Source organism: Petaurus breviceps, unplaced genomic scaffold, assembly GCF_028583685.1.
Source record: "Petaurus breviceps papuanus isolate PSGF00001 unplaced genomic scaffold, PetGlider_PUasm1.0 90702, whole genome shotgun sequence".
Taxonomy (NCBI): Eukaryota; Metazoa; Chordata; class Mammalia; order Diprotodontia; family Petauridae; genus Petaurus; species Petaurus breviceps.
The window spans coordinates 9,051,826-9,079,314 of record NW_027187317.1 but is presented as its reverse complement, the minus strand read 5'-3'; the positions used below and the strand labels follow the sequence as shown (position 1 = coordinate 9,079,314).

The 27,489-nt window shown below is 34.5% G+C and overlaps 1 protein-coding gene across 4 annotated transcripts in view; it reads left to right on the top strand.

Moving 5' to 3' along the window:
* The window catches only part of CENPF (centromere protein F), an 89,148-nt gene that overhangs the window by 38,784 nt on the left and 22,875 nt on the right, over positions 1 to 27,489 (top strand). For all 4 annotated transcript variants that reach the window (XM_069066054.1, XM_069066055.1, XM_069066053.1 and 1 more), the window contains 4 exons: positions 4,062 to 4,184; positions 14,542 to 14,677; positions 17,081 to 20,463; positions 21,723 to 26,045. In XM_069066054.1, the coding sequence (XP_068922155.1) occupies positions 4,062 to 4,184; positions 14,542 to 14,677; positions 17,081 to 20,463; positions 21,723 to 26,045 (7,965 nt within the window). The remainder of the gene's footprint in view (positions 1 to 4,061; positions 4,185 to 14,541; positions 14,678 to 17,080; positions 20,464 to 21,722; positions 26,046 to 27,489) is intronic.

The window sequence follows — 27,489 nt, the reverse complement described above, 5'->3', positions numbered from 1 at the left end:
CACACACACACACACACACACACACACACACACACACACACACACACCTTTTATGGTGTTTTGCACATTTTTATGGTGTCTGCACATTTCTGGATGGAATGTTCGGGTCCTATATGGCTATGACTTTTATTATTTGCAATGCTGCTAGTGCTTTTCCTGGGTACTGATTGTATTTCCCCTTCCCAGTGGTCTTAGGTATGGCTCAATCAAAAATCAACAAGTATTCATTAATTCCCTATGTGGCAAGCATTATAGGCCTTTGGTGTACAAGTACAAGGAATGAAATAATTCTTGCTCAGCATGTTTACATTTTATCAAAGCATATAATAAATATACATAAAAATATAAAGAATAAACAAAAAGTTAATATAAATAACACAGTAATCAAATTTAAGGTAGTTTTAGAGGGAAGGCTAATTTTTGGGTGGAGATTAGAGTAGATTTCAGAAAATGATGCTTGAGCTGTAAATTGAAAGAAGAGAAGGATTATATAAAGTAGAGGTAATGAGGGACTGAATTTTAGGCATTGGGGTTTGGTCTTCATAAAAATTGTGTAGACAGGAAATGTGGTATGAAGTGTGAGGTGCAGAGAGAAGGCTAGTTTGGCAGAATCCAAGAGTGTGGTCTAATAACAATAATCATAATAATACTACTTCTAATAACTTTTATATATATAATGCTTAGTTTGTGCCAGGCACTATGCTAATAAGTGCTTTATTCTTTTCTCATTTGATATTATAATTATCTCATTTGAGCTAGAGTAATATTCCTAATGCATTTGACCATCTTAAAATATTTTTCATAAACAAAATTAATGCATTTAGGATAATAAGGGGAAGTAGTCACATGTGGAAAAAATGTTCATATCAAATTTCTTTCATAAGGGCAGGGTTTAGTTTCGAAGATATAAAACAGTTCACACACAGACACACACACACAAGCCATTCTTCAGTAGATAAGTAGTTAAAAGATGTGAAAATAGTTCTTAGAAGAATTGCAAACTCTCAGCAGTCGTATGAAAGAATGCTCTGATCACTAGTAATAAGAGAAATGAAAATCAAAATAACCCTGAGGTTTCAGCTCATGTTTAATTTTTTTTTGTCTTTGTGGTTCTTTCCATTTACATTGTTGTGGTTATTTTATATATTTTCTTTTGACTCTGCATCAAATTATTTAAATCACAGTTTGTTTAGACATTCCCTAATTGTTGGGCATTTATTTTGTTTCCACTTATTTGCTAACACAAAAAGTCCTGCTAATACCGTTTTGGTGTGTATGGGGACTTTGCCCTTCTCAGTGACTTTTTTACCCTAGTGAATTTCTACCAGTGGCTTAAATAGAGCCAGTGATAAAGAAAACCATGAAAGAAACAGCTGTAAGCCCCTGCATTTGGTCCAGTACTGACCAAAAGATTGCCAGAATCTTTTGGAAGTTCTGAGTATAAAATGAGCCAGAGTAGGTGTAAGGTAAAGGAGTGCATTTAGTCACCGAGGAAGGAGTCAGGGCCAGCCCAGTGTCCAGGGAGTCCTGCCTGAGGTAGAGAAGCCAGTCACACCTCACTCAAGTCCCTTCTCTCGATGAGTTTGGAACCTTCATTCTAAGGAAGAGGGCCCAGGACACCTAATCTTTATTCCTCTCCTAATTCTGCATCTGACCCTTTCTTTGCCACCATGTGGATACCTCCCCTTCCAACTCCTTTTCATCTGCCTTTTATGCACTGTTCCCCCATTAGAATTTAAGCTTTTTGAAGGTAGATAATTGTCTTTACTTTTGCTTGTATTTCTATTCCTAGTGCTTATTATAGGGCTCGGCACATAAAAAGTGCTTAATAAATGCTTGTTGACTTCACTCTACCCAAGCCATAGGAGAAGGAAGTGTCAGGTCAGCACCTGGGCCCTTCTAGAGAAATGCCTGTTAAATCTGTTGTGGAGGTGTCAGGCTCAGACAACAAGGAACAGAGTTTACTCAGGCTTCAGGGCTTTGTAAGAAGGAGATGGAGAAAGGAGACAAAGGCAGAATTGCCAGGTGACTGGAATTCCTGAAGATGACAGGACCTAGTCATGGCATTTATATCCAAGACCTGTCTACCCCCACCATCCAAGGGTAAGGAAGGGAGCAGTTTCTGCCCCAATCACAAAGCTCCAATAGAGAAACTTAGGTTGGAGATAGGGATTCTGATCTGTCAGAAGCCCAAGTGTTAAACTCAGAAGAGAGTGGAGTTTCTTCCAAGTAGAGCTTCAGAACCGCCCCCCCCCCCCCCCAGACTATAAGATTTAAAAGAAGATCTGGAAGAAATGAAATGACATTAAAAATGTCCTATTAAAGAAACAACAGCCAAGTAGGAAAGAATGACTCAAGGAATATTAATAATGAAGGATCAGACAGTGAGTAAACTTCCCAACAACTTGATAATTCAGAGCTTTTAGGTCTACAAAGAAGTTACTATAAGTCACCAATGAGAAAGAGATCAGGGATGGAGGAGGGCAGTCACAGAAGATAATAGAAGAATTTTCAGCTGCAGAATTTAGTTTTAATGTTGTAAAAGGCCAAAGATGAAAGCTTATAGTCAAGAATAAACTATCTAGGAAAACTGCATATAGTCCTAATGGGAAAAAAAGGATCACTAATGAAATAGAGAACTTCTAAGTAGTTCTAATGAAAAGGCCAGAACTGATAATGAACTTCAGAATGCAAAAAGCAGGAGACCCAGAGAATAGTAAATACATTTGATCAATTGGAAGAAACTATAAGATGATGATTATTTTTTAAATCATTTTTATAATATTATTTTTATAATTAGATAACTAAAATTTTTATAATCAGAAACAGGTTTCTTCTCAGAATTCTAATGTCTTCAGGTGTTATTGAGAAAGTTAAGTGAGACAGGCAAAGTGCCTTTGTATGGTTTTGTTTTCTTTTAATGGTCTTAGGAGCAGAGGAAAAGAATATATTGGGGGGAAAGAAAGAAGGGGAAGAAACTCACTTTTTCACAAGGTTAGGGTACGCATATGGAGGGAAGGATTGAGTGGGGCAAAAATGACATCATATGAACCCGACAGATGAAGGGAGAACACATCTCTCCACAAAAAGCCTGGTACATTGGGGCGGCTAGGTGGCACAGTGAATAGAGCACTGGCCCTGGAGTCAGGAGGACCTGAGTTCAAATCCGGCCTCAGACACTGAACACAAAAACTAGCCGTGTGACCTTGGGCAAGTCACTTAACCCCAAATGCCCTCTAAAAAGCACAACATCTCCCCTTCTCTCTCCCAAAAAAAGCCTGGTACATAAATACCTTAACATGCAATAGGGAAATAGGTGAGAGATATGAAAAAAGTGGGATAGAATAGGTGAGGAATTAATAAGCAGAATAAACTGTATTTTTAAAAGTGCAGAGTAAAGGATGGGATAAAAGGAAAGAATGTATCAACCTGTGATATGGAGACTGGTTATTGAATTCCAGTTTTCAAAGAATTGAAATTGAGGATTAATTAGAAGATTTTGTAGAAGTAAATGCTAGGTGTGTACAGGTTGCAAAATGTTAGAAATGAAGAATTGAGTAAGAGATATAGTGTAAAGGAAGTCAGTCTTATAAGTTCTGGGGAAAAAAGATGAGCCGGGACAGTCTGGGAATGAGATATAGATTCATAGAAGAATTTTAAAGAAGCGAATTTTTCCACTTATAAATATTACTGAATATGTGAACTCAATATGACAAAATTGATATATTGGAGTTGAGAAAACTTACTAGGAATGAAAGCTATTTAAAAATGAAATGAGTTGCTTCTGGAGACAATGGGTTCCCATTAGAGGTCTTCATTAGAGCCTGTATGACAGTAGTTGATAATGTCATTGGATTTTATTGTTCAGGTTCAGGCTAGACCAAGTAGATTTTAAGGTCCCTTCTAATTTTTAGGTTTTCTTATTATGGTAAATTCATGCTTTCTGAGGTAGTTTTTTTTCCCAGCCACTCAAGAATAAATATCATGGAAAATATATCATATTACATGTCTTATTTGTCAAGAAGGAAGGAAAAAATAAAATATGCTCTTCTCTTGTCTAGGTGGTAGCAGTGAAACAGAAGCTGGAGAGAAATTCAGATGATTTTAAGCAGAAGCTGTTCAGAGCTGAACAAGCATTACAGACAAGTCAGACAAAGGAAAACGAGCTGAGGAGGACCATGGAGGTAGGTGAGAAGGAGCTGTCAACATATAGCAGACCTGAGCAGGCAGTGATGGGCGTTTGCAGAATTCTCTACAGCTGCCTTTTTGGGGGCAGCATTTTTCTTTTTCAGATTTTTTTTTCTTGCTTATCTTAAAACTGTGGGTTATGTGTTTTTGAGCAAAAAGCAGAGCAGTGTTTACCAAGCATGTATTCATCCCATGAAGTATAACTTCAAAAAATTATTCACATACCATAGAAATTATGGAAATATGTAAATTGCATTAAAAGAGCATGGCTATCTTGCTTACATTAAAAGTATGTGACTGAGGAGGGAGGTAAAAAGAAAGGCTGTCAATATAAAGGATAAAAGCTTGTACAAAGTAACAAATTGCAAGAATTTCATTTGTCAAATAGAAGAACCATGTTATTGAGTTGCTTTTCAAAGTCCCTTTACAAAGATCAAGGCGCTCTTTGTGTACCCCTTCTTCTTTGAAGTCTATGTGGACCCCTCTTGTTGTAAAGGTCTTCTCCTTCCTCGGATTACCTTGTACTTAAAATTTACCAGCTCTTAAAGAGCAAGTGCTGTGTTGTTTTGTTTTTGTCCAAAGTTCCTTTGTATACAGTAGGATTTAATGTTTTATTGAATTCAGTTGAGTAGAATCCTCATAGATGTGAAAGGAACATTGGCTTATGTCTATAAACATGGCTGTTTTCCATGAAATTTCGTTGTTAAAAGTTGAATTAAAATATCCTCCTTATGGTTTGTACAGTGTAGGTATTTAACCTTAGTACTCAGTATAAGTACCATTTATCCAGTGTCAGCATGGCTTTCTGTATATTATATTATAAGCTTGCTCAGTAGAAAGATTCTCGATGGCAAGTATATTAGGAACAACTCAGTATGTTTTTTTCTAGCCATGATTTTCTAATGACATTCTTTTTATTTTATAACTCATTGGTTTTGTGCAGGAGACTTTGGAGTTCTGTTTTATGACTTTAGTCATTTGGAGGCAGTTAATGAACTGATGCTATTTGAAGAGAACTGTGAATAAATATTGAAATTGTTAAAACATTTTTGAAGGAAAGGAATAGCAAAAGAATGGCACTTTTTTTCTCTATTAAAGAATTTCTGGCAGCTTCATGGCATAGTAGATAGAGCTCTGGGTCTGCAGTCAGGAAGACCTGAGTTCAAATGTGCCCTCAGACACTCAATAACTGTGTTACCCTGGATGAGTCACATTTTGCCTCTGTTTGTCTCAGTTTCCTCATCTGTAAAATGGTGATAACAATTATAATGCACTTAGACCCAGTGCCTGGCACATAGTAAGTGCCATGTAAATGTTAGTCATTATTATTAACTATTAAATCGTTTTGAAGAGCATTCACTTTCCTAACTAAAATTATTCAGGTACTTTGTTTTAGCAGGCCAAGATTTTTCCTGAGTTGTTAATTGTTGAGAATATATGGAATTTAAAGCTATGAAATACACATCTTAAAGAAAACCTTGAAATCATTGTGTCCAAGAAATATAATGTTAGGGTAGAATTTCTGAAGAGTATTCTATATGGATAAGTAAGTGAAAAGCTGCCAAAGTCCAAGTAGAGAAAACTTCAAATCAGATGTTAGTTTTATTAGCAAATGTTTTGAAATGGAAGTGTTTGTTTCAGGAAAACAAATGTTTGCCTTTTGGCCAGGGGGATCTACTAACAGATGCTTCTGCTGACATAGCCACAGGCGGACTGGCACTGAACAGTGTCCTCTGTGAGCTGTGTTTTGAGCCAGTTCTCATGTGATGTTATTGGCTGGTGGTGAAAACATTTTGTAAAAACAATCGATTGATTAGGATGGTTAAAACACTTATAAAATTTGTCAGCTTGGCCAAATCATGGTGGCAGTCTAGGCATTCTTGCACGTTTTTTCTTTTTAAATTCCTTTTTGCATCTTAACTTGCCCAAATTAGACTTTGCTGGTGTAGGTAGAACTGAAGAGCAGCTAGCCACAGTTGTGCTCTAGTTTCAGAGGTTTCTAATATCTAAGAAAAAGCCATCTACAAAACAAAGTCCAGATTTTGCATGATAATTTAACATTGTTTCCTCATGTTTTGGCATGGAAAGAATGATTTAACAAATTTTGCTTCTTTCACAGCTCTCATGCCCCTTGGTTTTTGCCACTATAGTTTTAATAATGTCCAATTTTACCTGCAGCAACAAAAAATCACGGGGAAGTGAGGTATATTTTATATAGAGTAAACATTTTAAATGCTGAATGTCTTTCTGTCCTTTTGATTTTAGTAATTGAATTTAAAATTATATCTGATTTTTAGTAAGTGTCAAATTTAATATGCTCATAGATTTTGGATACAGAAATAATATTAAAGTTGTCCCGAACACTTTCTTGTCCTTGTTGAGTAAATTAATATGGTACTTACAATAAGTTATCAATACTAGAAATGTAATTTAATGGTCTAATCATAGGTAAAGTTACCCTGTAGTATCAAATCAGATATAATACAGAAATAACTATTCAACCAGGTTTCAGTGCCAACTCAGTAGCATTATGATGTAGTGCAGTAAAATGCTATTATGTTGACAATCCAAATCTACGAACATTTGCCTGGGGACTTTTCCAGGCATGGAAATCTGAATGACTAAGTACTCTGAGGAGTTTATCTTGGCACATAAGAATGGGTGAGATATATAGGAAGAAAAATAACCCTTCCAATCACCATTTCCATGATGATGCAGCCTTTCTCCATCAGGAGACATTAAATTTTATTCATGGATGGAGTTGAGAAGTACCAAATAGAAACTAAAATTTGTCTTCTTTAGCCTTAGGAAATGATGCCTCCCTTGTTTCTCCTAAAAATAGTTGAATCTGGGTGGTTTTGCTTGCTGAATACTAGCATTGGCACATAGTTATAGGGATTTTTGTTGTGTTTTTCCAGGATAGTACCCAGTTTTGCAAATTGTGAGGATGCCTAGGAGAATATTTCCTTGTATACTTATCTCATTGTTATTGACAAGCTACCCAATCAAGTCTAAAGTAGCTGCAGCTACACTGAAACTAATTGCTTATGGATGCCAGCCTGAAATTGCATTTTCAGATGTTCATTTTTGTTAATCTTGCCCTTTTAAAATTCTTGGATTTTATAATAACTGTATATCCTTATTAGCCTTTTGGTCCCAAGATTAGCCTTATGCTTCTTAAAAACAAGAGTTTGATGAAGTAATTCCAGAAGAAAACTCAAGATGAAATTATCTTGAGATTTACTTTTTTTGACAAAATGTTTGAGAAAATACAGATGCAAGTGAAATTCTTAGAGTATTTCCAAATACATTTACTTCAAAGAGTTTCTCCCTCCTCATCCCTAATCAAGACCTTTGGAACAGATAACATTTGTTATATTTTCATTTCAGGATAAGAAATTACTGTACAGATATTAATGTTTAGTCTATAGTTTGACAAAACTTCAAGCTCTTTTTAACAATTGGATCATCTGGTTATTCTTACTATTAATCAGAGAGGTCTGGCTAATGTTTAACTGCCGGATTGAATAAGAATATTAAGTTTCTTAGTTTAGAGATGTTATTTGTGAAATTTCCTGTTGTGTAATGATGCAACTATATTTTGATTATATTTTATATATTATAAATAATTATTTATTAAAAAATTTTAATTTTACCTGGAAACATCATTGACTAGATAACCTTGATAGTCTAAGTTGATAACTTCATCCCTGTGATAGCCTTAATTTAATGTAGTATCATTTTGGTGAATAAAGGGGTAGGAATTAAGAAACAAAAATGATTAAAGTTAGATCACATTCCATCTCAGTAACAAAATTAAAAATATATACTTGAACAGACAGCTGCCAGTAAGTTTCCAAGTACTTCTCCCTAGTCATCCTTTCTTTTCTTGCATTTGGCTTTCCTACATTGGTACCCATCTGCTAGTAGTAACTAGGCTGATAATTGAAGGCAATATTCCAACATAGCATTGCCAGCACCATCTGTTATCTAATAGTGTAGCAGGGTGTTGGGGGGAGGAGGGCAGTACTTGTATTTTTTTTTTTTAAGAATTAATTTTGTTTCATTTTTTAAGTATAAAGTGAGACAGTTAGAAAGTACAATTGCTAACAAGATAAAAGTTAGTTTAACTGTTTCTTATCTTTCCAACTTGATTATAAATTCCTGGAAGGAAGATATCAAGAGTAAGCTGTAAATCTCTGTAACTTCCCCATATTCATGTCCATACAAACATAAAACAGTGCCCCCAAACTAATCCTGGAACAGCAGAACCAGCAAAAAGACAGGGTAAAACAATCTTTTAGCCCAAGAAACTTGTAAGATTGGCAAGAAAGGTCTGTCTCACTCAGGTAAAAGGCGAGCGTAGTGCAAGACAGCAGGAAGCATCCCAGGAAATCAGCAGCAAGCTGTACCTCAGAAAACCAGTGGTAGATCCTAAGCCCCAGTGTGGTGGAGCAGGCTAATGCCAACACCAGGACCCCCCAAGGTGCCTAAGCTTAGCCAGGGCAACTGGCAGGCTCTGACTCTGATAACCACTGTGTGCGTCAGCATAGTCCTGAGCAAATAGGCAAGTTCCATTGGCCAGACCTCCACATGTTTCACTATATCCCTGGGCAAACAGGTAGAAGCCAGTCCTACAGATGCCTAAGCAAACAGGCAGCTGCCAGCAGTGGGCCCCCACCACATACTTCAGCATAGCGCCAGGGAAACATAGAAACACCCCACCTTCCTCAGCACACACCAGACGCTAGCACGAGGACTCCAGCTCAGCACCAGGTAAGCTACCAGACCCATAATAACCTCCAGCAGCACTAACCACCCATCACTATATGCCCTCAACACAGCATCAGATGTGGAAATCCCCCGTGGACATCAGAGCAGCACCAGGTAAACAGGACTTGCAACCCCTTGCACAAGAAGCCTGAGACAGTGCCCCTTCCACACTGGGAGCAGAGCTCAAATTTAAAAGAAAGGAAAAAAGGCCAAAAAAGATGATCTAAAAAACAACAAAAAAGAATCTGACCATAGAAAGTTATTATGGTGACAGGAAAGATGAAGACACGACGTCAGAGAACAACAGTGTGAAAACACCTATGGGCAAAATCCCAAAGGAAAATGGGAAGTGGTCTCAAGCCCAGAAAGAACTCATGGAAAAGCCTCAAAAAAGAACTTAAAAATAATAGAGGTGGGGGGCAGCTTGGTGGCGCAGTGAATAGAGCACCAGGTCTGGAGTCAGGAGGACCTGAGTTCAAATCCAGCCTCAGATACAACACAAAAACTATCTGTGTGACCTTGGGCAAGTAAGTCACTTAACCCCAATTACCTTCCAAAAAGAAAAAAAAAATAACAGGTAGAAAAAAAATTGGGAAAAGAAATGGGAGTGATGCAAGGGAATTTTGAAAAAAAGAGTCAATAGCTTGTCAAAAGAAAACAATTGCTTAAAAAACAGAATTGACCAAATGGAAAAGGAAGTACGGAAACAACTCCTTACAAGTTAGAATTGGACAAGTAGATGCTAATGATTCTGAGACACTAAGAATCAATCAAATTCGAAAGAATGGAAAAAATATAAGAAAATGTAAAATAAAATACCTCATTGGAAAAACAACTGACCTGGAAAATAGATACAGGACTGTGTCAGAATCATTGGACTACCTGAAATCCATAACTGAAAGGAGGATCTAGATAACATCTTTCAAGAAATTATCAAGGAAAACTGCCGTGGTACCATGGAACCAGAGGGCAAAATAGGCATTGGAAAAAAATCACCAATTATTTCAGGAAAGTGATCCCGATATAAAAACTTGAAGGAACATCATAGCCAAATTGCAGAACTATCAAGTCAGGGGGAAAAAGTACTGCAAGAGGCCAGAAACAAACAATTCATGTATCAGAGAGTCACAGTTGGAATCATACAGGACTTGGCATCTGCAACATTAAAAGACTGTAGGTCATGGAACATGATATTCTGATAGGTAAAGTAGCTAGGACTACAACCAAGAATCACCTACCTGGCGAAATTGAACATAATACTTGAAGGAAAAAAATGGTCATTCAGTGAAATAGAAGGATTTCAAAGCTTTCATGAGGAGACCAGAATTGAACAAAAAATTTGATCCCCAATGTCAAGGTCCAAGGGAAGCATAAACAGGTAAAATGGGGAAAGAAAATTAAGAAGTTTGCACGAACAAAACCAATGCAACCAGGATTAGAAGAAATATAGAAAGCTGGGAAACAATCTTCACGGCAAGTATTTCTGATAATGATCTCATTACTCATACTTAGAGAAACTGAGTTAAATTTATAAGAATAAAATCCATTCCCCAATGGTCAAGGGACACGGACAGTTAGTTTTCAGATAAAGAAATTGAAACTATATATAGGCATATGAAGAGGTACTCTAAATCACTTTTGATTTAGGTTGAGAAATGCAAATTAAAACAACTCTGAGGTACCATGTCACACCTATCAGATTGCCTAATATGACAAAAGGAAAATAATTAATGCTGGAGAAGATGTGGGGAAAATCGAGGCAATATTGCACTATTGGTGGAGTTGTGAACTGATCCAACCATTCTGGAGAGCAATTTGGAACTATTTGCAACTATTCCCAAAGGGGTATAAAACTGTGCATACTCTTTGATCCAGAAAAACCGCAACTAGTTTTGTATCCTAAAGATATCATAAAAAAGAGAAAAGACTCAACATGTGTAAAAATATTTAGAGTAGCTCTTATTTTGGTGGCAAAATACTAGAAATGGAGGGGATGCCCCTCAATTGGGGAGTGGCTGAACAAGCTATGCTCTATGAATCTAATAGAATGCAGTTGTGCAATAAGAAATGATAAACAGGCAGATTTCAGAAAAACCTAGAACGACTGGTATGAACTGATACAAAGTGAAATGAGCAGAACCAGGAAAACATACACAGTATTAACAACATTGTGTGATGATCAATTATGAATGATTCTGCTGTTCTCAGCAACACAGTGGTCTATAAGATAAGTATAGAGGACTAGGGAAGGAAAACGCTATCTAGATCCAGACAAAGAACCGATGAACTCTGAATATAGATTGAAGCATACTTTTTTCACTTTATTCTTTGTCATTTTTTCCTTTTGATTTGTATCTTTTCACAACTGTGATTGATATGGAATTATGTTTTACACGATAGCACATGTATCAAATTGCCTACCATTTTGGGGAGGCAAAGGAGGGAGAAAAATTTGGAACTCACAGTTTTGTAAAAATGAATGCTAAAAGTTGTCTATATATTTGGGAAAAATATTATTAAAAATAAATAATAAAAAATAATAGAAAAAATAGATAAAAAATTAGAAAAACTAAGCATCATGATAAAGAAACATAGAAAGTGTACTTAAGAAATGTGAACTATTTGGTTCTTTCTGTTTCATGGTCATATAAGCCAGCTCTTACCACCTGGGCACCATAAACAAGGTTATCATACAGAAATAGAATCCATATCTACATGTCCTTATTAAATTAATTTTATGTTTCTCATTTTAACAAACCATTCTCTACAAATGCAACTAGTGGACTAAAATTTTATTTCTAGCTCAGGATTTCTTCCCTCCAAACTCTTCCCCCAATTGAGAGGACAAGAAATACTATACCCATTATAAATATGAAGTTGTGAAATAATTTTCACATTAGCTTTGGTGCAGGCAGGGGAAAAGGCAGAAAAAGAGAAAGTGAAAGAAAATAAGCTTCAATCTGCATATAGTTTAACAGCTTCTTTTCTGGAGGTGGATAGCATTCTTTATCATGAGTCCTTTGGTACTTTCATGGATCATTGTATTGCTAAGAATAAGTCATTAACAGTTGATCATCATACAATATTGCTATTGCTGTGTACAATGTTCTGGTTTTGCTCACTTCACTTTGTATCAGTTCACATAAGTCTTCCTAGGCTTTTCTGAAGTCATCTCCTTTCATCATTTCTTATAATGTGATAGTATTCCATCATGATCACTCACACACACACATATGTTCAGACATCTCTTCAATTTCCACTTCTATGCCACCACAAAAAGACCTGCTATAGATATTTTTGTATATATGGGTTCTTTTCCTTTTACTTTTTTGGGCTACTGACCTAGTAGTGCTGGGTCAAAAGGTATGCACAGTTTTATAACCCTTTGGCCATAATTACATATTGTTCTTTAGAATGCTTGTACTAGTTCACAGCTCCACCAGCAGTGCATTAGTGTCTGTATTTTTCCCTATCCCTCTAGCATCTGTTATTTCCCTTTTCTATTATCTTGACCAACCTGATGAATGTGAGATGGTGCCTCAGAGTTGTTATAATTTGAATTTCCTTAAATTTTTAGTGATTTAGAATATTTTTTCATTTGACTAATGATTACTTTGATTTTTTTTTTTTTTGCCTTGTGGAGTGCAGTTGGGGTTAAGTAACTTGCCCAAGGTTACATGGCTAGTATTTTTGTGTGGGTGTTAAGTGTCTGAGACCGGAACTGAACTCTGGTGCCAGTGCTTTACTCACTGCGCCACCTAGCCGCCCCTGCTTTGATTTTTTTCTTCTGAAAACTCATATCCTTTTTACCAGTGAACACTTGAGAAATGGCTCTTATATAAATTTGTCTCCATTATATTTGGGAAATGGGACCTGTACTAGAGAACATTGCTATAATTTTTTCCTCCTAGTTTCTTGCTTTCTAATTTTGGCTGCATTTTAACTTTGTTTTTTGGTGCAAACCCTTTTTAATCTAATGTAATTAAAGTTACCATTTAACCTCCTGTGATCCTTTCTACTTCTTGTTTAGTCATGAACTTTTTCTTCTTCTGTAGCTCTGACAGGTAGCTTTTTTTCTCCCATACTCCCCTAATTTGCTTATGATATCACTCTTTATATCCAAATTATGTACTCATTTTAACCTTGTCTTGGTATACAGTGTGAGATGTTGGTCTGTACCTAGTTTCTGCCAGTCTTCTTTCTAGTTTTCCCAGCAAATTGATCAAATCATGAGTTCTTGCCCCAGTGGTTTGGACCTTTGGGTTTATAAAACAGTAGTTTACTGTGGTCATTTACTATTATATATTATGTGCCTTATTGGTCAACCCATTACCATAATTAAAAAAACCCAAAACAACAGCAGCTGTGAATTTTGCGTTTTTATCAGTGTGTGAGGACCTCTGATTTGGGTATCTGTCATTATGTGAAATCACCACTTCTTTAAATCAGTCCTTATAACTGCCTTTATAGTTATGATTTAACCATTGTTACACAGTCAGTATGTATCATAAGGGAGATTTGAATCTTGGTCTTGCTGATTGAGTTTTTATTGTAGTCCTTGTGTATATAATTTCCCTATTTCTGCTTACTTTGAATCCGTTTATACAAATCATCCCATGTTTCTCTGAATTTCTTTATTTAGTTTCTTTCTAGCACAATAATTTTCTGTTATTCCTACGCCAAAATTTTTTTAGACATTGCTCATTATATTGGCACCCCCTTCATTCTCAGTACTTTGCTGACATCAAATTACTGCTATAAATATTATATATATTAGGCCTTTCTATATTTGATCTCCTTGGAGGAGTAGATTCCTGGCAGTAGAATCTCTGGTTCAAAGGGTATGACTACTTTGCTTACTTTTATTTCTTTCAATTCTTTCAAATTATTTTTAGTAATTATTAGACTAATTCTAAGACTTACAACTATGTATTTGTGTGCCTGTCTTTCCATAGCTCTCGAAGGACCTTTATTTAATGAAGTACCAAAATAACATTGTGATTAGGTAATTTCACTTACTTAGTAATTCCCATATATAGGTTCTGAGGACAGCATTATATCGGTTTTTGCTAAATTTTATTTTATTTTTCCAAATGAATACAAGCAACATGAATACAAACAACAATGTTTTGCGGTGAAATTGTGGGATTTATATGTATTTAGGAATACCTGTGGTGTTTGCCTTTTGAGCACCTTTACATTTGGATCCTTTGTGTCACATAAGAAAAGTTCAAAGAGCCAGCATTTTTTCTGTGGTACTGTGTCGATGAAAAAAGACCTGTCATCAGTTTCCCTGCCATTAGTTTTCATGCCCTATGTTTACGTTTCCTTTCTATTCTTAAGGCTTACTGTTTAAATTAAAGCATCTGCCTTCATTAAGGAGCATAACTTAAAATTTTTTTTATTGAGCTTTGGTATCCATTAGTCACAGTTTCATATCCCAATACTTCACCAAGGTAGCAGCTTTTATTTCAGTCTTCAGTGCCCACATTATTACTCTGTAATAATTAATTTCTTATGTTCTTTTACAAGTACTTTTTTCCTCTTGCTTACAATCAAATCTTATTATCAATATTTTAGGAAATGACACAGGAAAAACAACTTTTCAGCCATCAGTTAGATAAAAGAACAAGAGAAGTCTGCCAACTGGAGGAAGAACTCAAGAAAACCAAAAATTGTCTTAAGCAGAATCAGAACCTTGTAGAAGAAATGAAAGGTAAATTGAATGACTGTTTAAGTATTTAGTATCTAGGTTGTTGTTTTCACTAAGAAGATATAGATCTTCTTTGAATATCCTGGAGATATGAAGTAAATTGTTAAAGTTTGCCTTGGATAATGTCCTTCGTTTTTGGTTAGGAGTAGGGAAGAGAATGAGACTTTTAGTACACATTTTTACATGTAATTTATTTGAACAATTTATGTTATGACAGTTGGGATTATTTTAAATTAACTTTCCCCAAATGACTGATTTATAGTTCTTTGAAAGCAAAATGATAAAATCCTCCAAATCACTTTCCCCACAATTCAAGTGTGTTAGTTACTTTGAGACTATTCATTTCATCTTTCGTTACAGTTTTTCTTAAGAAAATTGGAAAAAACAAAGTGATTTTGTTTTTTTATTGATTTCATTCTGTATCATGTGTGACATTTTTTAACTGCCCAAGTCATGTTTTATTTATCTTAGAGTTAAGTTTGGAAATCCAACTTCCTATAAATCGTTTATTTGTCTCTGAACTATGTTTAAAAGTTGAAATCTCTCTCCTGCTAATCATTTTTTGTGTCAGAGAAATCTGTTTTCCTTAAAGGATGCAGGTGAATACAAAGGAATCTGGTATGTTATCTCAGGAAGTCTTGTACATTATCACTAAACTGTCCTTGCATGTGGACTCAAACAATGAACTTTCTTAGTAAGAGTATGGAAGGAGGGATTGTTTCTGGTCCCTCATTTTTAACTTCCAGTTAACCATGTTGTTCATCATACCCATGATACTTCAGATTGTATAACTATAATCATATTGTTTTTACCATCAATGATGCTATAAGCTTTGTAACCAATCATACTGTTTTCCCCATCTATGATGCTGCCTTCTATTCTGGATCTTTATAGAAAAGGATCTTCCTTTTGTCTATAAAAGAAAGCTGTCCTCCCTCATTAGGGGTCTTTTGGCTTATTGAGGATCTGAGAGGCTCCTTTTATTGGTAATTGCTAGTCTTACCAATAAATTGAATGTGCTCAGATCTTTGTGCCTCAGTTTACCCTAATTTTCATTATAATACTTATAAACCAAATTTTATTTAGCTGTATTGTTTCCCAAGCCCTCAATGACCATTTTATAAGATTTTTTATTTGGTTTAATGATTTTTGCAGCCAAATAATGTTCTCTTAATCTTAATCACATCTGAATTTTTTTTGGGGAGGGAGGAGCAGTTGTGGTTAAACTTGCCCATGGTCACTTGGCTAGTTACGTGTTAAGTGTCTGAGGCCGGATTTGAACTCAGGTCCTCTTGAGTCCAGGGCTGGTGCTCTATTCACTGCGCCACCTAGCTACCCCGATCACACCTGAATTTACAGTTTAATTTTTTGTGTGTATATTTTTGCCATGCCTTATTTATATATGCTTATTTTTATTTGATTACCTCACATTTACTGATTAAGGCGTTATATTTTTCTATGAACTTCACAATATTTATTATTTCTAACTATTCTGAATTTAAATGATTTCATTGCTTCTTAAAAGAACTTTTCATCTTCTCTGTTTTCAAAACAACAGCTGGTATAAATATCAATTATCTCTTGTTTTCCTAATGGAAAACTAAAAGGAAAAGAAGCTCATGTAGTTTGCCATTACCATTTCCAAAAATAGACTGGAGTGGTATCATGCATCAAAGACCTCTTGCCACTATTTTCCTAGATATAAAATATAGGTGATTTGGGGTAACAGAGGAGCTTGCCCCCATTATGGTTGTTTTGTATTTTTAGGTGCCATGTTAAGATTTGTTGTTGAGTTGTTTTGCAGTTGTATCCAACTCTTTGTGACCCCATTTGGGGTTTTCTTTGCAAAGATCCTGTAGTGGTTTTCCATTTCCTTTTTCAGCTCATTTTACAGATGAGGAAACTGAGGCAAATAGGGTTAAATGACTTGCCTAAGGTCACACAACTAGTAGTGTCTGATGTCAGAGTTAAACCTTTAAAGATGTATCTTCCTCACTCCAGGCCTGGGACTTTATCCACTGTGCCATCTATCTGCCCCAATGTTATGATAACCATACGCTATATGTTTGAAATTCTGTTTGTTCTGAATAGTTACAGGTAAATCTAGCAGTTTCTTTCTTAGAATAGTGGGGACAGTATCAACCTTTCAAGTTATTTTTTTTAAAAAAGGAGAAGAAATTATGAGAAAAATATGCATTAGAAAATGGGGTGATCCCTTCCTGGCTTTGCTATGGTCTCACTTTATTTGTCTGTGACTTATATAGTATATAAAGCATATAAACTTAAATAATGAGTTCAAATTAGTCTAGAAAGGTATATAGGTAGTTGGTAATTCATTGTAACCTGCTTTATATAAATTTATTGTCCCATAGATTATAATTAATTAAAAACATTATGTTTTTTTAGATAAGAATGCCACTCAAGAGGAAGATTTAAAAGCTCTTCAAGAAAAAATAAATCAACAGGAAAAATCTTTGACTTTGGAGAAACTGAAGCTTGCAGTGGCTGATCTAGAAAAGCAACGGGAATGTTCTCGAGATCTTCTGAAAAAAAGGGAACATCATATTGAACAGCTAAATGATAAATTAAACAGAACAGAGAAAGAGTCAGAAGGGTTACTTAGTACTTTGGAATTAAAGGAGAAGGAATGTGAAGAACTAAAAAACCAGACAGCTCTATTTTCTCAGTGGAAAAATGAGAAAGAACAACTTTTGAATCAGCTTTTATTGGAAAAGGAAGGCTTGCAAAGCAAAATTAATCATTTGGAAATATGTCTGAAGACTCAGCAGATGAAAAATCATGATGCCAATGAAAGCTTCAAAATAACTGAAAAAGAAAACTTAGGCTTGGAGATCAGAAACCTTCAGGATGCAATAGAAGGAAAAAATATAGAATTAGAAGCACAGAAAAGAGCTTATAATGAACTCCAGCTAAAAGCTGAATGCTCAGATCAAAAATATAAAAAGGAAATAGAAAATCTCTCTTGGAAAATAATTCAGGTAACTGAGGAAGTTGAACATCTGAAGCAAAAACTACAGTTAATGTCCAGTGAAATGCTGGGGAAAGATCAGCGTTATGAAGAATTGTGTATACAGTATGAAAAGATTAATAATCTAGTAAAATCCAAAAACATTTCTCAAATGACAAGTGATGATCACTGTGGGGATCTTTTGATTTTAGACCAGCCAATATTGAATAATTCTTTTACAAATATACTTGAAATTCAAAGCAGCCTACCTTTAGAAAGGGGAGATCAGAAAATTAAATTACATTTAGAAGACCAGAGTGTAAAAAGTGCAGCTGTACTACAACATGAAGTTTCTTCATTTGAGCTTTCAATAGAGTCTCAAAAGCAGATGAACTCAGACTTACAAAAACATTGTGGAGAGTTGGTGCAAATCAAAGGTCAAATAGAAGAAAATCTGATTAAAGCAGAACATATGAATGAAAGTCTTGTGGATAAGCAGTTTCAGATGATTAGTGAACTACAGGAATCTGGACAAACAGAGATTGAAGATTTAAAAATCAATAACCGATTACTTGAAGAGTCAGTAAAGGAGCTGCAGTTGATGTCTGAAACCCTGAGTTCTGAGAAAGAGGAAATTAATTCAGTTCTCTTTCAGAACAAGAAAGAAATTGAAGAATTGACCCAAGAAAATAGGAATCTCAAGGAAATTAATGCAATTTTAAATATAGAAAAAATGAACTTGATACAAAAAAATTGCAATTTTTCGAACTGCTTAATTGAAAGGGAGAAAAATATTTTAGAGTTATCTGATAGAAACAGAGAGGAAGAGCTTATTTCGGTAAAGAGAGGTGAAGGAGCTGAAAAGGGATTTGAACGTCTTCAAGAGAAATACAAGTTAGTGGAGGAAAAGAACACAGAATTGGAATATATCTTAAGTAAACATACTGCAAGTCTTTGTGGAAACAGAAATAATGAATTAAAAGACTTGGAAGGAGCTTTTGCAAGAGAACATGAAGATTATGTAGGCAGGCTAGCTTTAGCTGAGGAAAAAAATGAGAAATTAATTCATGAGAAGGAGGCAATACAATGTGAACTGAGAGCTGAAATTGCAGCTATTCAACATAGGTCAAAGATCGAAGTTGATGGCTTAAGACAAGAAATTTCAGATTTTAAGTGTGAAAAAAGCAAAATACAGGAACAATATCATGTCTTGCTGCAAGAGAATGACAGATTGATGAAATTAGGTAAGATTAAAGATGTGCAACGGAATGAATTGGTTCTTACTGACGGCCCAGCTTCTGAACAAATCAGTGAGGCTTCAAATGAAAATGGGAATGAATTAGATAATTTCAAGATGGTTCAAGTTGAAATGTTTCATTTGAATAGTGAAGCTAAAGACTGTTCCTTAAATACTTACAATGCACAAGTGCTACAACTTGAGGAAGCTGTCAAACATATGGAACTAAGACTTAAGGAAAGTGAACAGGAGAAAGAGGTCTTAAAGCAAGAATTAGAAATGATGAGAAAGGAGTTAGAAACTAGGGATTCAAAGGTAATGGAAACGAAGCAAAATGATCCATCATCTGAAACTAACAATTATGAGGATTGTGAAAGAGAAATGGATGAAAAGTATATTTCAGTTCTACATGAACTGTCAACAAGCCAAAATGATAATGCACAATGGATGACCTCCTTGCAGACTGCAGTAAATAAGCTAAATGAGTTAGAGAAGATGTGTGAGATTCTACAAATTGAAAAGTTAGAACTAACATCTGAGCTGAATGATTCAAAATCAGAATGTATCTTAGCAACTACCAAAATGGCAGAAAAAGTAGAAAAACTAGTAAATGAAGTTAAGACACTAAATAATGAAAATAATGACCTTCCTGGCGACCTAACTGAAGAAAATGTTAAAGATCAACTTGGGGAACAGTGTAATGAACCAAAGTCTATTTGCTTAAAACTTCTAGAGGGCAGTATTGAAGATGGTGGTGACTATGAATATTTGAAACTGTCAAACAAAAAAGTTCAAATGCATTTTGTTGAGTTACAGGAAAAATTTTCACCTTTACAAGTCGAACACAGAATTTTATATGAACAGCACTGCTCCATGAGCTCCAAGTTGTCAGAGCTACGTTCTTACAATGACACACTAAAGGCTGAAAATTCTGCATTGTCAATAAATCTTAAAAATCTACAAACTGATTTGTCGAAGCAGTGTACTCCTGGTAAAGAAGAATTTGCACTAGAATTGGGTGAATCTTTATCATCTTCTTGTATCAATGACATCCCCAATCTTTCAAGTTTTGTGGAATCTTCTTTTTATAAGGACTTATTTGAAGAAACAAGAGAAATATCCACCAGCAGTTTAGAAGAGAATATTTTAGACAATCAGTCTGGTGCTAATATAGAGGAAGCCCCTTGTAGCAGTCCTGTGGTAGACTGCATGATTAAGAAAATTGCTAGATCTGATTCCAGTTTGAATATTGAAGAACTTGATATGGTATGCGAGACTTACCAGATGCCACTGAAGAATCTAGAAGACAAATATCAAAGTCAAGAGATTATGAAAGATAAAGAGATTCAAGAGCTTAAACAACTCATAGGATCTGAAAGGAAAGAGCTTGAATCTCTCAGAGAGCAGTATTTATCAGAAAATGAACAGTGGCAACAAAAGCTGGCAAGTGTGACAGTGGAAATGGAGTCAAAGTTGGCTGCAGAAAAGACACAGATTGAATATTTGTCACTTCAGCTTGAAGTAGCAAGACTTCAACTTCAAGGTCTTGATTTAAGTTCCCGTTCATTCCTTATTGCTGAAGGTGTAAGTATGTTCAACAAGCTTGTTTTCCCCTACCCTAGCTACTGATGTTCAAAGGAAAAAAGGCATTCTATTACATTAAATCCATTATGATGATGAAAGATTTCCTAAATATGAAAACAAAATAAACTTAGTTAAATTCCTATATTATTTAAAACTTTAAAAAAAATTACTATTTCAGTAAAACAAATTCATGTAGTTCTTGGTTTTAGCAAATTACTGCAGTGATTGGCATTATTGTAATCATACTATACATGGAACTATTGACAGTGACTGCTTTTTAGCAATATTATAATGTTTGAACATGAGCTTGAAGGCATGAGTACATGTTATTCACCACTCAGGAGGTAGTGGTTGTAAAGGCATATTCTGCCTAATATTGTTAATTAGTTCTATGGTGATAATATTTTAAGTGAAACAAATTATTTGGAGCTTAAAGGAGTTAATTCTTGCTGGGGATTATTTGCTAGATCACATCAGTGGTGATCACTTAATGTGTCTTCTAGGTGACTGGTTAAACATTAACATTTAATTTTTATATTGTATGAATTTTATTAAAAATACTAATGACATAGTTTTTGAATGATATTGGCTAACAATGTTAGCAAGTATATGTTTGATATAAATTTGGCATGAAAATACAAAGTTATGTGATGGAGTTGACCCCTCTAACTTTTCAGGAAGAATGTTATATATTAGAATTACATTAATTAAGAAAGAATTCCTTATAATTAGTACATGTGTTTGAAAACTTTTGCCTGGTAGCTTACTATGGTGTATCTAATCTAGTTCTACTTGCTTAAAATACTCCTTTGTTTCTTTCAGATATATTTTAATTTTCAGATATATTTTAAACATTAATTTTTGTTTCAAATAGCTGAAATCTTAAAAGAAACTAAGCTAAATTAATTACAAAGAAAGGTAAGTAGGTTGGAATTTGTTTGCCATTATTTTTGTACAGGAAAACAGAAGTTTTATATTTTTACTATTAATGTTTCCAACCTCCTGCCCCAATTTTATCTAATATAGATAGACTACAATTATCTACCTTAAATAAAAAAATAACATTTAAAATGATTGCTTTGACACTCCTAATTGAGAGTTGAGGAACAGTTTGGGAGGTGAGCAAGAGAAAACTTGCATTTTAACTATTCTTATTATGGAAAAATATATCTGGAACTTAATTTTCTCGCCTACTTCTATATTTCTTTGTGAAAATACAATACTTTTTTGTTGTTTTTTTTTTTTTTTTGTCATTGCAGGCAATTAAGAATGACCAAGAAAACAGTGTCTCAGATAAATCAGAAGATGTTTCATTCATTGATGAAAAGATAATTAAAAGTGACAGACAACACATTTGTGAACAAAATGGTCAACAAACCTTAAATTTGCACTGTGAGAAAATAGCTGAAATAAATGGTATCAGTTCTGCAGTAATATATTCTAGGGAACTGAACTTAGAAAATGAACATAGAAATTCATCAGATAAAACCCCAAACAATTCAGAATGCATTCATGAATTATCGTTTTCTAGTAATGATACTTTGGCAGCTATGGATTTCCTGGAAAATCAAGTCCTCATTCAGAATCTACAAATGCAGGTGAAAAAGACTTCAGATGAAAACTTGAAGTTAGTCCATGGCATAGAGGAAAGTAATAAAAAAGTTGATAGATTACTTAGTGAAATCAAAGAATTAGACTCCCAGCTGGGTTTACAAAAGACTGAATTAACTGCTAAGATATGCATGTGTGCAGAATTAGAAAAAGTCATTCAGGAACTTCAAAAAGAAAAATCAGATCTGAGTGAAAAACTGGAATCCCTCTCTTATGATAATCAGCAATTACTTCAGAGAGTAACATCTTTAGAAAACTTAAGTTCTGGTTCAAGACGATGCAAAGCTATATTCACGGACACTACAGATACTGGAGATAATATAGCAATGGTGAATAAAGACTGCAAAGGATTTCTTGAAATTGAAAATGAATTGAAGAGGGTAAGATCTGAAGAGAACAATATTGAGAATCATGCCTTCTCCATTGAAGCTGACTTAGAAGGTCTTCAAACAAAGAATCTCTGTTTAGAAAAAGATAATGATAACAAACAAAAAATGTTGTCCAACCTTAAAGAACAACTTTCTCTGGTTATATCTGAGAAGAACCACCTTAGTGGAGAACTAGACATTCTGTTAAGGGGAAAAAAGAAAATAGAAGAAATATGTGAAAAATTGAAGGAAAAAATTGAAGTGCTTGAGGCAAATCAAAGGCAATCCCTGCAACATATAGAAACAATGGAGTCTGAGGTAAGAGAGAAAACTTCTCTCCTTCAGACTATGTCATCTGATGTAAACCAACTTTTAAAAGACAGAGATCATCTCCAAGAACAGCTTCAGAGTTTAGAGAAGGATGCACAGATGCTTAGTTTGGTAAAAGATGGCTTGAAAAATGAAATTGGTCAATTGACCAATGAGAAAGAGCTTCTTATTAGAGAATCAGAAAACCTGAAAGCCAAGTTGAATGAATCAGAAGCAGAAAATGTAAGCCTTTCAAAGGTTTTAGAGAGTTCTCTAATTGAAAAAGGTGAGATTGCAGCAAGATTGAATTCAACACAAGAAGAAGTATATCAGCTGAGAAGTGGCATAGAAAAACTAAAAATTCGTATAGAGGCCGATGAAAAGAAAAAGAACTACGTTACAGAAAAGCTGAAGGAAAGTAAACGTAACACTGATGCTTTTAAGGACAAAATTGAAGCACTTGAAAGAGAATTGCAGATGTCAGAAGAAAATCAAGAAGCAGTGATTCTTGATGCTGAGACTGCAAAGTCTGAATTAGAAACACTGAAAACACAAATGGAAGAGTTAACCAAAGGCCTAAAATGTTCAGAATTGGAATTATTTTCCTTAAGGTCAGAAAAAAATAGGTTGAATGGGTTACCAGAAAATCAAGGTCAACAGTCTGAATTGGAAGGGTTGGCCCAAACCATAAAATGTTTAGAAACAGAAATTATTGCTTTAAGGACAGAAAAAGAAAATATATTGAAAGAGTTACCAGAAAAGCAAGGTCAGGTGTCACAATTGGAACCGTTGGCCCAAAGCTTAAAATTTATTGAAACTGAAGTTTTTTGTGTAAGATCAGAAAAAGAAAATACAATGAAAGACATACAAGGAAATAAAGGTCAAGTGTTTGAATTAGAAAAGTTGACTCAAACCTTAAATTGTTTAAAATCAGAGCTTGTTGCTTTAAGGTCAGAAAAAGAAATTATTTTGAAAGAACTACAAGAAAAGGAAAATAGAGTATCTGAATTAGAAGAGGTGACCCAGTCTCTAAAGTGTTTGGAAAATGAAGTTACTTCTTTAAGGTCAGAAAAAGAATATATATCTGAGGAATTGCACAAAAAGCAGAGTCAAGTGTCTGAATTAGAAGAATTGACTGAAACCTTAAGATGTATAGAAACTGAAGTTGTTTCCTTACAGTCAGAAAAAGACAATGTATTGAAAGAACTGCAAGAAAGTCAGGATCAAGTATATGAGTTAAAAGAATTGATTGAAAGCTTAAAATGTTTAGAAATAGAAGTTGTTGCCGTAAAGTCAGAAAAAGAACATATATTGAAAGACTTAAAAGGAAAGGAAGATCAAGTTTGCCAGTTGGAAGAATCGATTAAAACCCTAAAGTGTTTGGAAACAGAAGTTGTTTTCTTAAGGTCAGAAAAAGAAAATACACTGAGAGAATTACAAGAAAATCATTATCAAATCTCTGAATTAGGAGAACTAGTACAAATGCTAAAATGCTTAGATTCAGAACTTACCACCATAAGGTTAGAAAAAGAAAATGTTTTGAAAAACCTACAAGAAAGACAAGATCGAGTGTCTGAATTAGAAGAACTTATCATTAGCTTAAAATGTTTGGAAACTGAAGTTGTTTCCTTAAGGTCAGAAAAAGAAAATATGTCAAAGGAGTTGCAAGAAAAGCAGAGTCCAGTATCTGAATTGGAAGGGTTGACCATAAACCTAAAATACTTGGAAACTGAAGTTGCTTCTTTAAAGTCAGAAAAAGATGATATGTTGAAGGAACTACAAGAAAAGAAAGATAGAATATGTGAATTAGAAAAAATAACCATAAGTCTAAAATGTTTGGAAACTGAACTTGTTTCCTTAAAGTCAGAAAAAGAAAACACATCAAAGGAGTTACAGGAAAAGCAGATTCAGGTATCTGAATTAGAAGAATTGACCAAAAGTCTAAAATGTTTGGAACCTGAAGTTGCTGCTTTAAGGTTAGAAAAAGAAACGATATTGAAAGATTTACAAGAAAAGCAGGATCAAATTTGTGAATTTGAAGAGGTGAATATAAGCCTAAAATGTTTGGAAACTGAAGTTGTTTCCTTAAGGTTAGCAAAAGAAAGCATGTCAAAGGAGTTAGAAGAAAAGCAGAATCAAGTGTCAGAATTAGAACAGTTGACCAAAAGTCTGAAGTGCTTGGAATCTGAAGTTGCTTCTCTAACATCAGAAAAAGAAAATCTATTGAGGCAGCTGTGTGAATTAGAAGAGTTGACTAAAAACCTAAAGTGTTTGGAAAATGAAGTTGTTTCCTTATCATCAGAAAAAGATCACATTTTGAAAGAACTACAAGAAAAGCAAGGTCAGGTGTCTGATTTGGAAGAATTGACCAAAAGTCTAAAGTCTTTGGAACCTGAAGTTGCTTCTTTAAGGTCAGAAAAGGAGAACATGTTGAAGGAGCTGCAAGAGAAAAAAGATCTCATTTGTCAATTAGAAGAGGTGACCATAAACCTAAAATGTTTGGAACCTGAAATTACTGCTTTAAGGTCAGAAAAAGAAAGCATGTTAAAGCAGTTGCAAGAAAAGCAGGGTCGAATTTCTGAATTAGAAGAGACGAACAAAAACCTAAAATGTTTGGAAACTGAAATTATTTCCTTATCATCAGAAAAAGAAAACATTTTGAAAGAACTACAAGAAAAGCAGGGTCAAGTGGCAGAACTGAAAATGTTAAATGTTTCATTTGTAAGCCTACTGGAAGAAAAAGAAGAGGAAAAGAGAAAATCTAAAGAAGAATCCAATCATACAATAGAGTTGCTTAAAAAACAGTTGAATGATCTAAATGAGAAAATAGAATCTTTACATGAAGAACATAATATATGTAAAGTTAATGAACAGGATCTAAATTGTCAAGTGGATTGTCTAAAAACCGAGAAAATTCATTTGCTGCAGCAGCTTGAAGAGAACAAAAATAGTAATGCTGTGCTGAAATCTTCTATGAATGACCTTATTCAAGAAACAGAAAGCGACAAACAGAAATTAGAGAAGGCAATGGAAGAAAACAGAATACTTCAAAAACAAGTTGAAGACCTCAGAAAGCTCTCCTCTATGTTGACCCAGATGGAGGCAGAGCACCAACTCCTGAAGAAAGAAAAATCACAGCTGGAAAATCTCACATCAGAATTACAACAAAAGATCCAAGAACTATCCAAGAATGAAACTTTGTTTGACAGTTTAGAAGCTCTGCAAAGTTCTTATGCAAAACTGGAGAATGAACTTGAGTTGACAAAGAGGGAAAACTCTTCTCTTCTTGAAAAGGTAAATTATGAAAAAGTGAATTATGCTGTTTGCAGCTTTGTAGATATTTCATAAGATTTTGTTTGAGCAAATATTTTGAAAATCTTTAAATGCTAAATGAATATTGCTCTTATTTCAAATAATAATTAGTGGAAAAATAGTCCTGGAATTTCCAAGTTGCAAAGTAGTATACATAATTTTAAATTTTGTGTAGACCTTGAATTACATTGATGTAGGGAATTCCCAATGCCAATGGTAACCCTTTTACAACTTCTAGTGTTAGAGGGTTTGAGGGGACTACTAAAAGGTTAAGTGGCTTCCCCAGGTTCATGTAGTAAATATATCAGAGCTAAGACTTGAATGTTAGTCATCCTGACTGCCGTCTATTAAGCACTTTTCTGTCTCATGTTCATAATACAGATCATCAATATAATGCAATCTATAGTCATATGTCTTCAGAGTATGAGGGAATGGAGAGGTTTTGAGGATTATGGGTAGTATTTGATGTCTTGTGCTATCTACTATTGACATCTAACATAACTATGGAAAAATGTAAATTAACTAGAACTCTCAATGCATTATTTTGCTTTTTAGAGAGAGAGAAATTATAGGACAACTAATACCAGATTTATGTTTTAATATTAGGATGGCTTTTGCCCATTCTATCATACCTTTTGCTTTCACAAGATTTTGTCATAGAAATTAATATTAAGAATGAGGACCTTGGGTTCATGATCCTTAATCATCTAAGAAACATGTTAAATACATTTTTAATATTAAATCAAGAAAGGAGGTTGATTATATTTATATAAGAGATTTGTTTCCAGCCTTATTTCACACTATCTCCTTCATATTTTTTTTGTTTTAGCCAGACTGAACTGTTTCCAGATGAATTCCTTTTTGTGTCTATCTGTGTATTCATTCAGGCTGTCTTTTGTGCCTAGAAGAGATTTCCTCTGCATTTTTACCTGTTGAAATCTTACTCCAATGTTCAACTCAGTGTTGCCACTTTCATAATAAAACTTTTGTCAGTGTGACCTTCCCCTCCTAATTCCCTTTTACCATACACACCCCTTTGCTGGAGGTAGCTACTAGTAGAGTACATAGAGTCCTGGGCTTAAAATCAGGAAGACCTGAGAGCAAATCTGGCCTCAGATGGTAACTATGTGACCTTGGGCAAAGTCACTTAACCTCTCTTTGCTTCAGTTAACTGGACTGTAAAATGAAAATAATATCATATACCACTTAGAGTTGTTGTGAGGATCAAGTGAAATAATATGTGTAAAAAACACAACATAATGCCTGACATGTGGTAGGAACCATATAAATGCATTCTTTTTTTCCCTTTCCCCCTTGCTGGAAGTGTTCCTTACCTACTTATATTTTTTTAACAGAATTTTTAATCTCCCTTTACTCTTTTTGCATTCCTCCTTCTTATGTAAAAATGTTTCTTTGAACCCCTAAA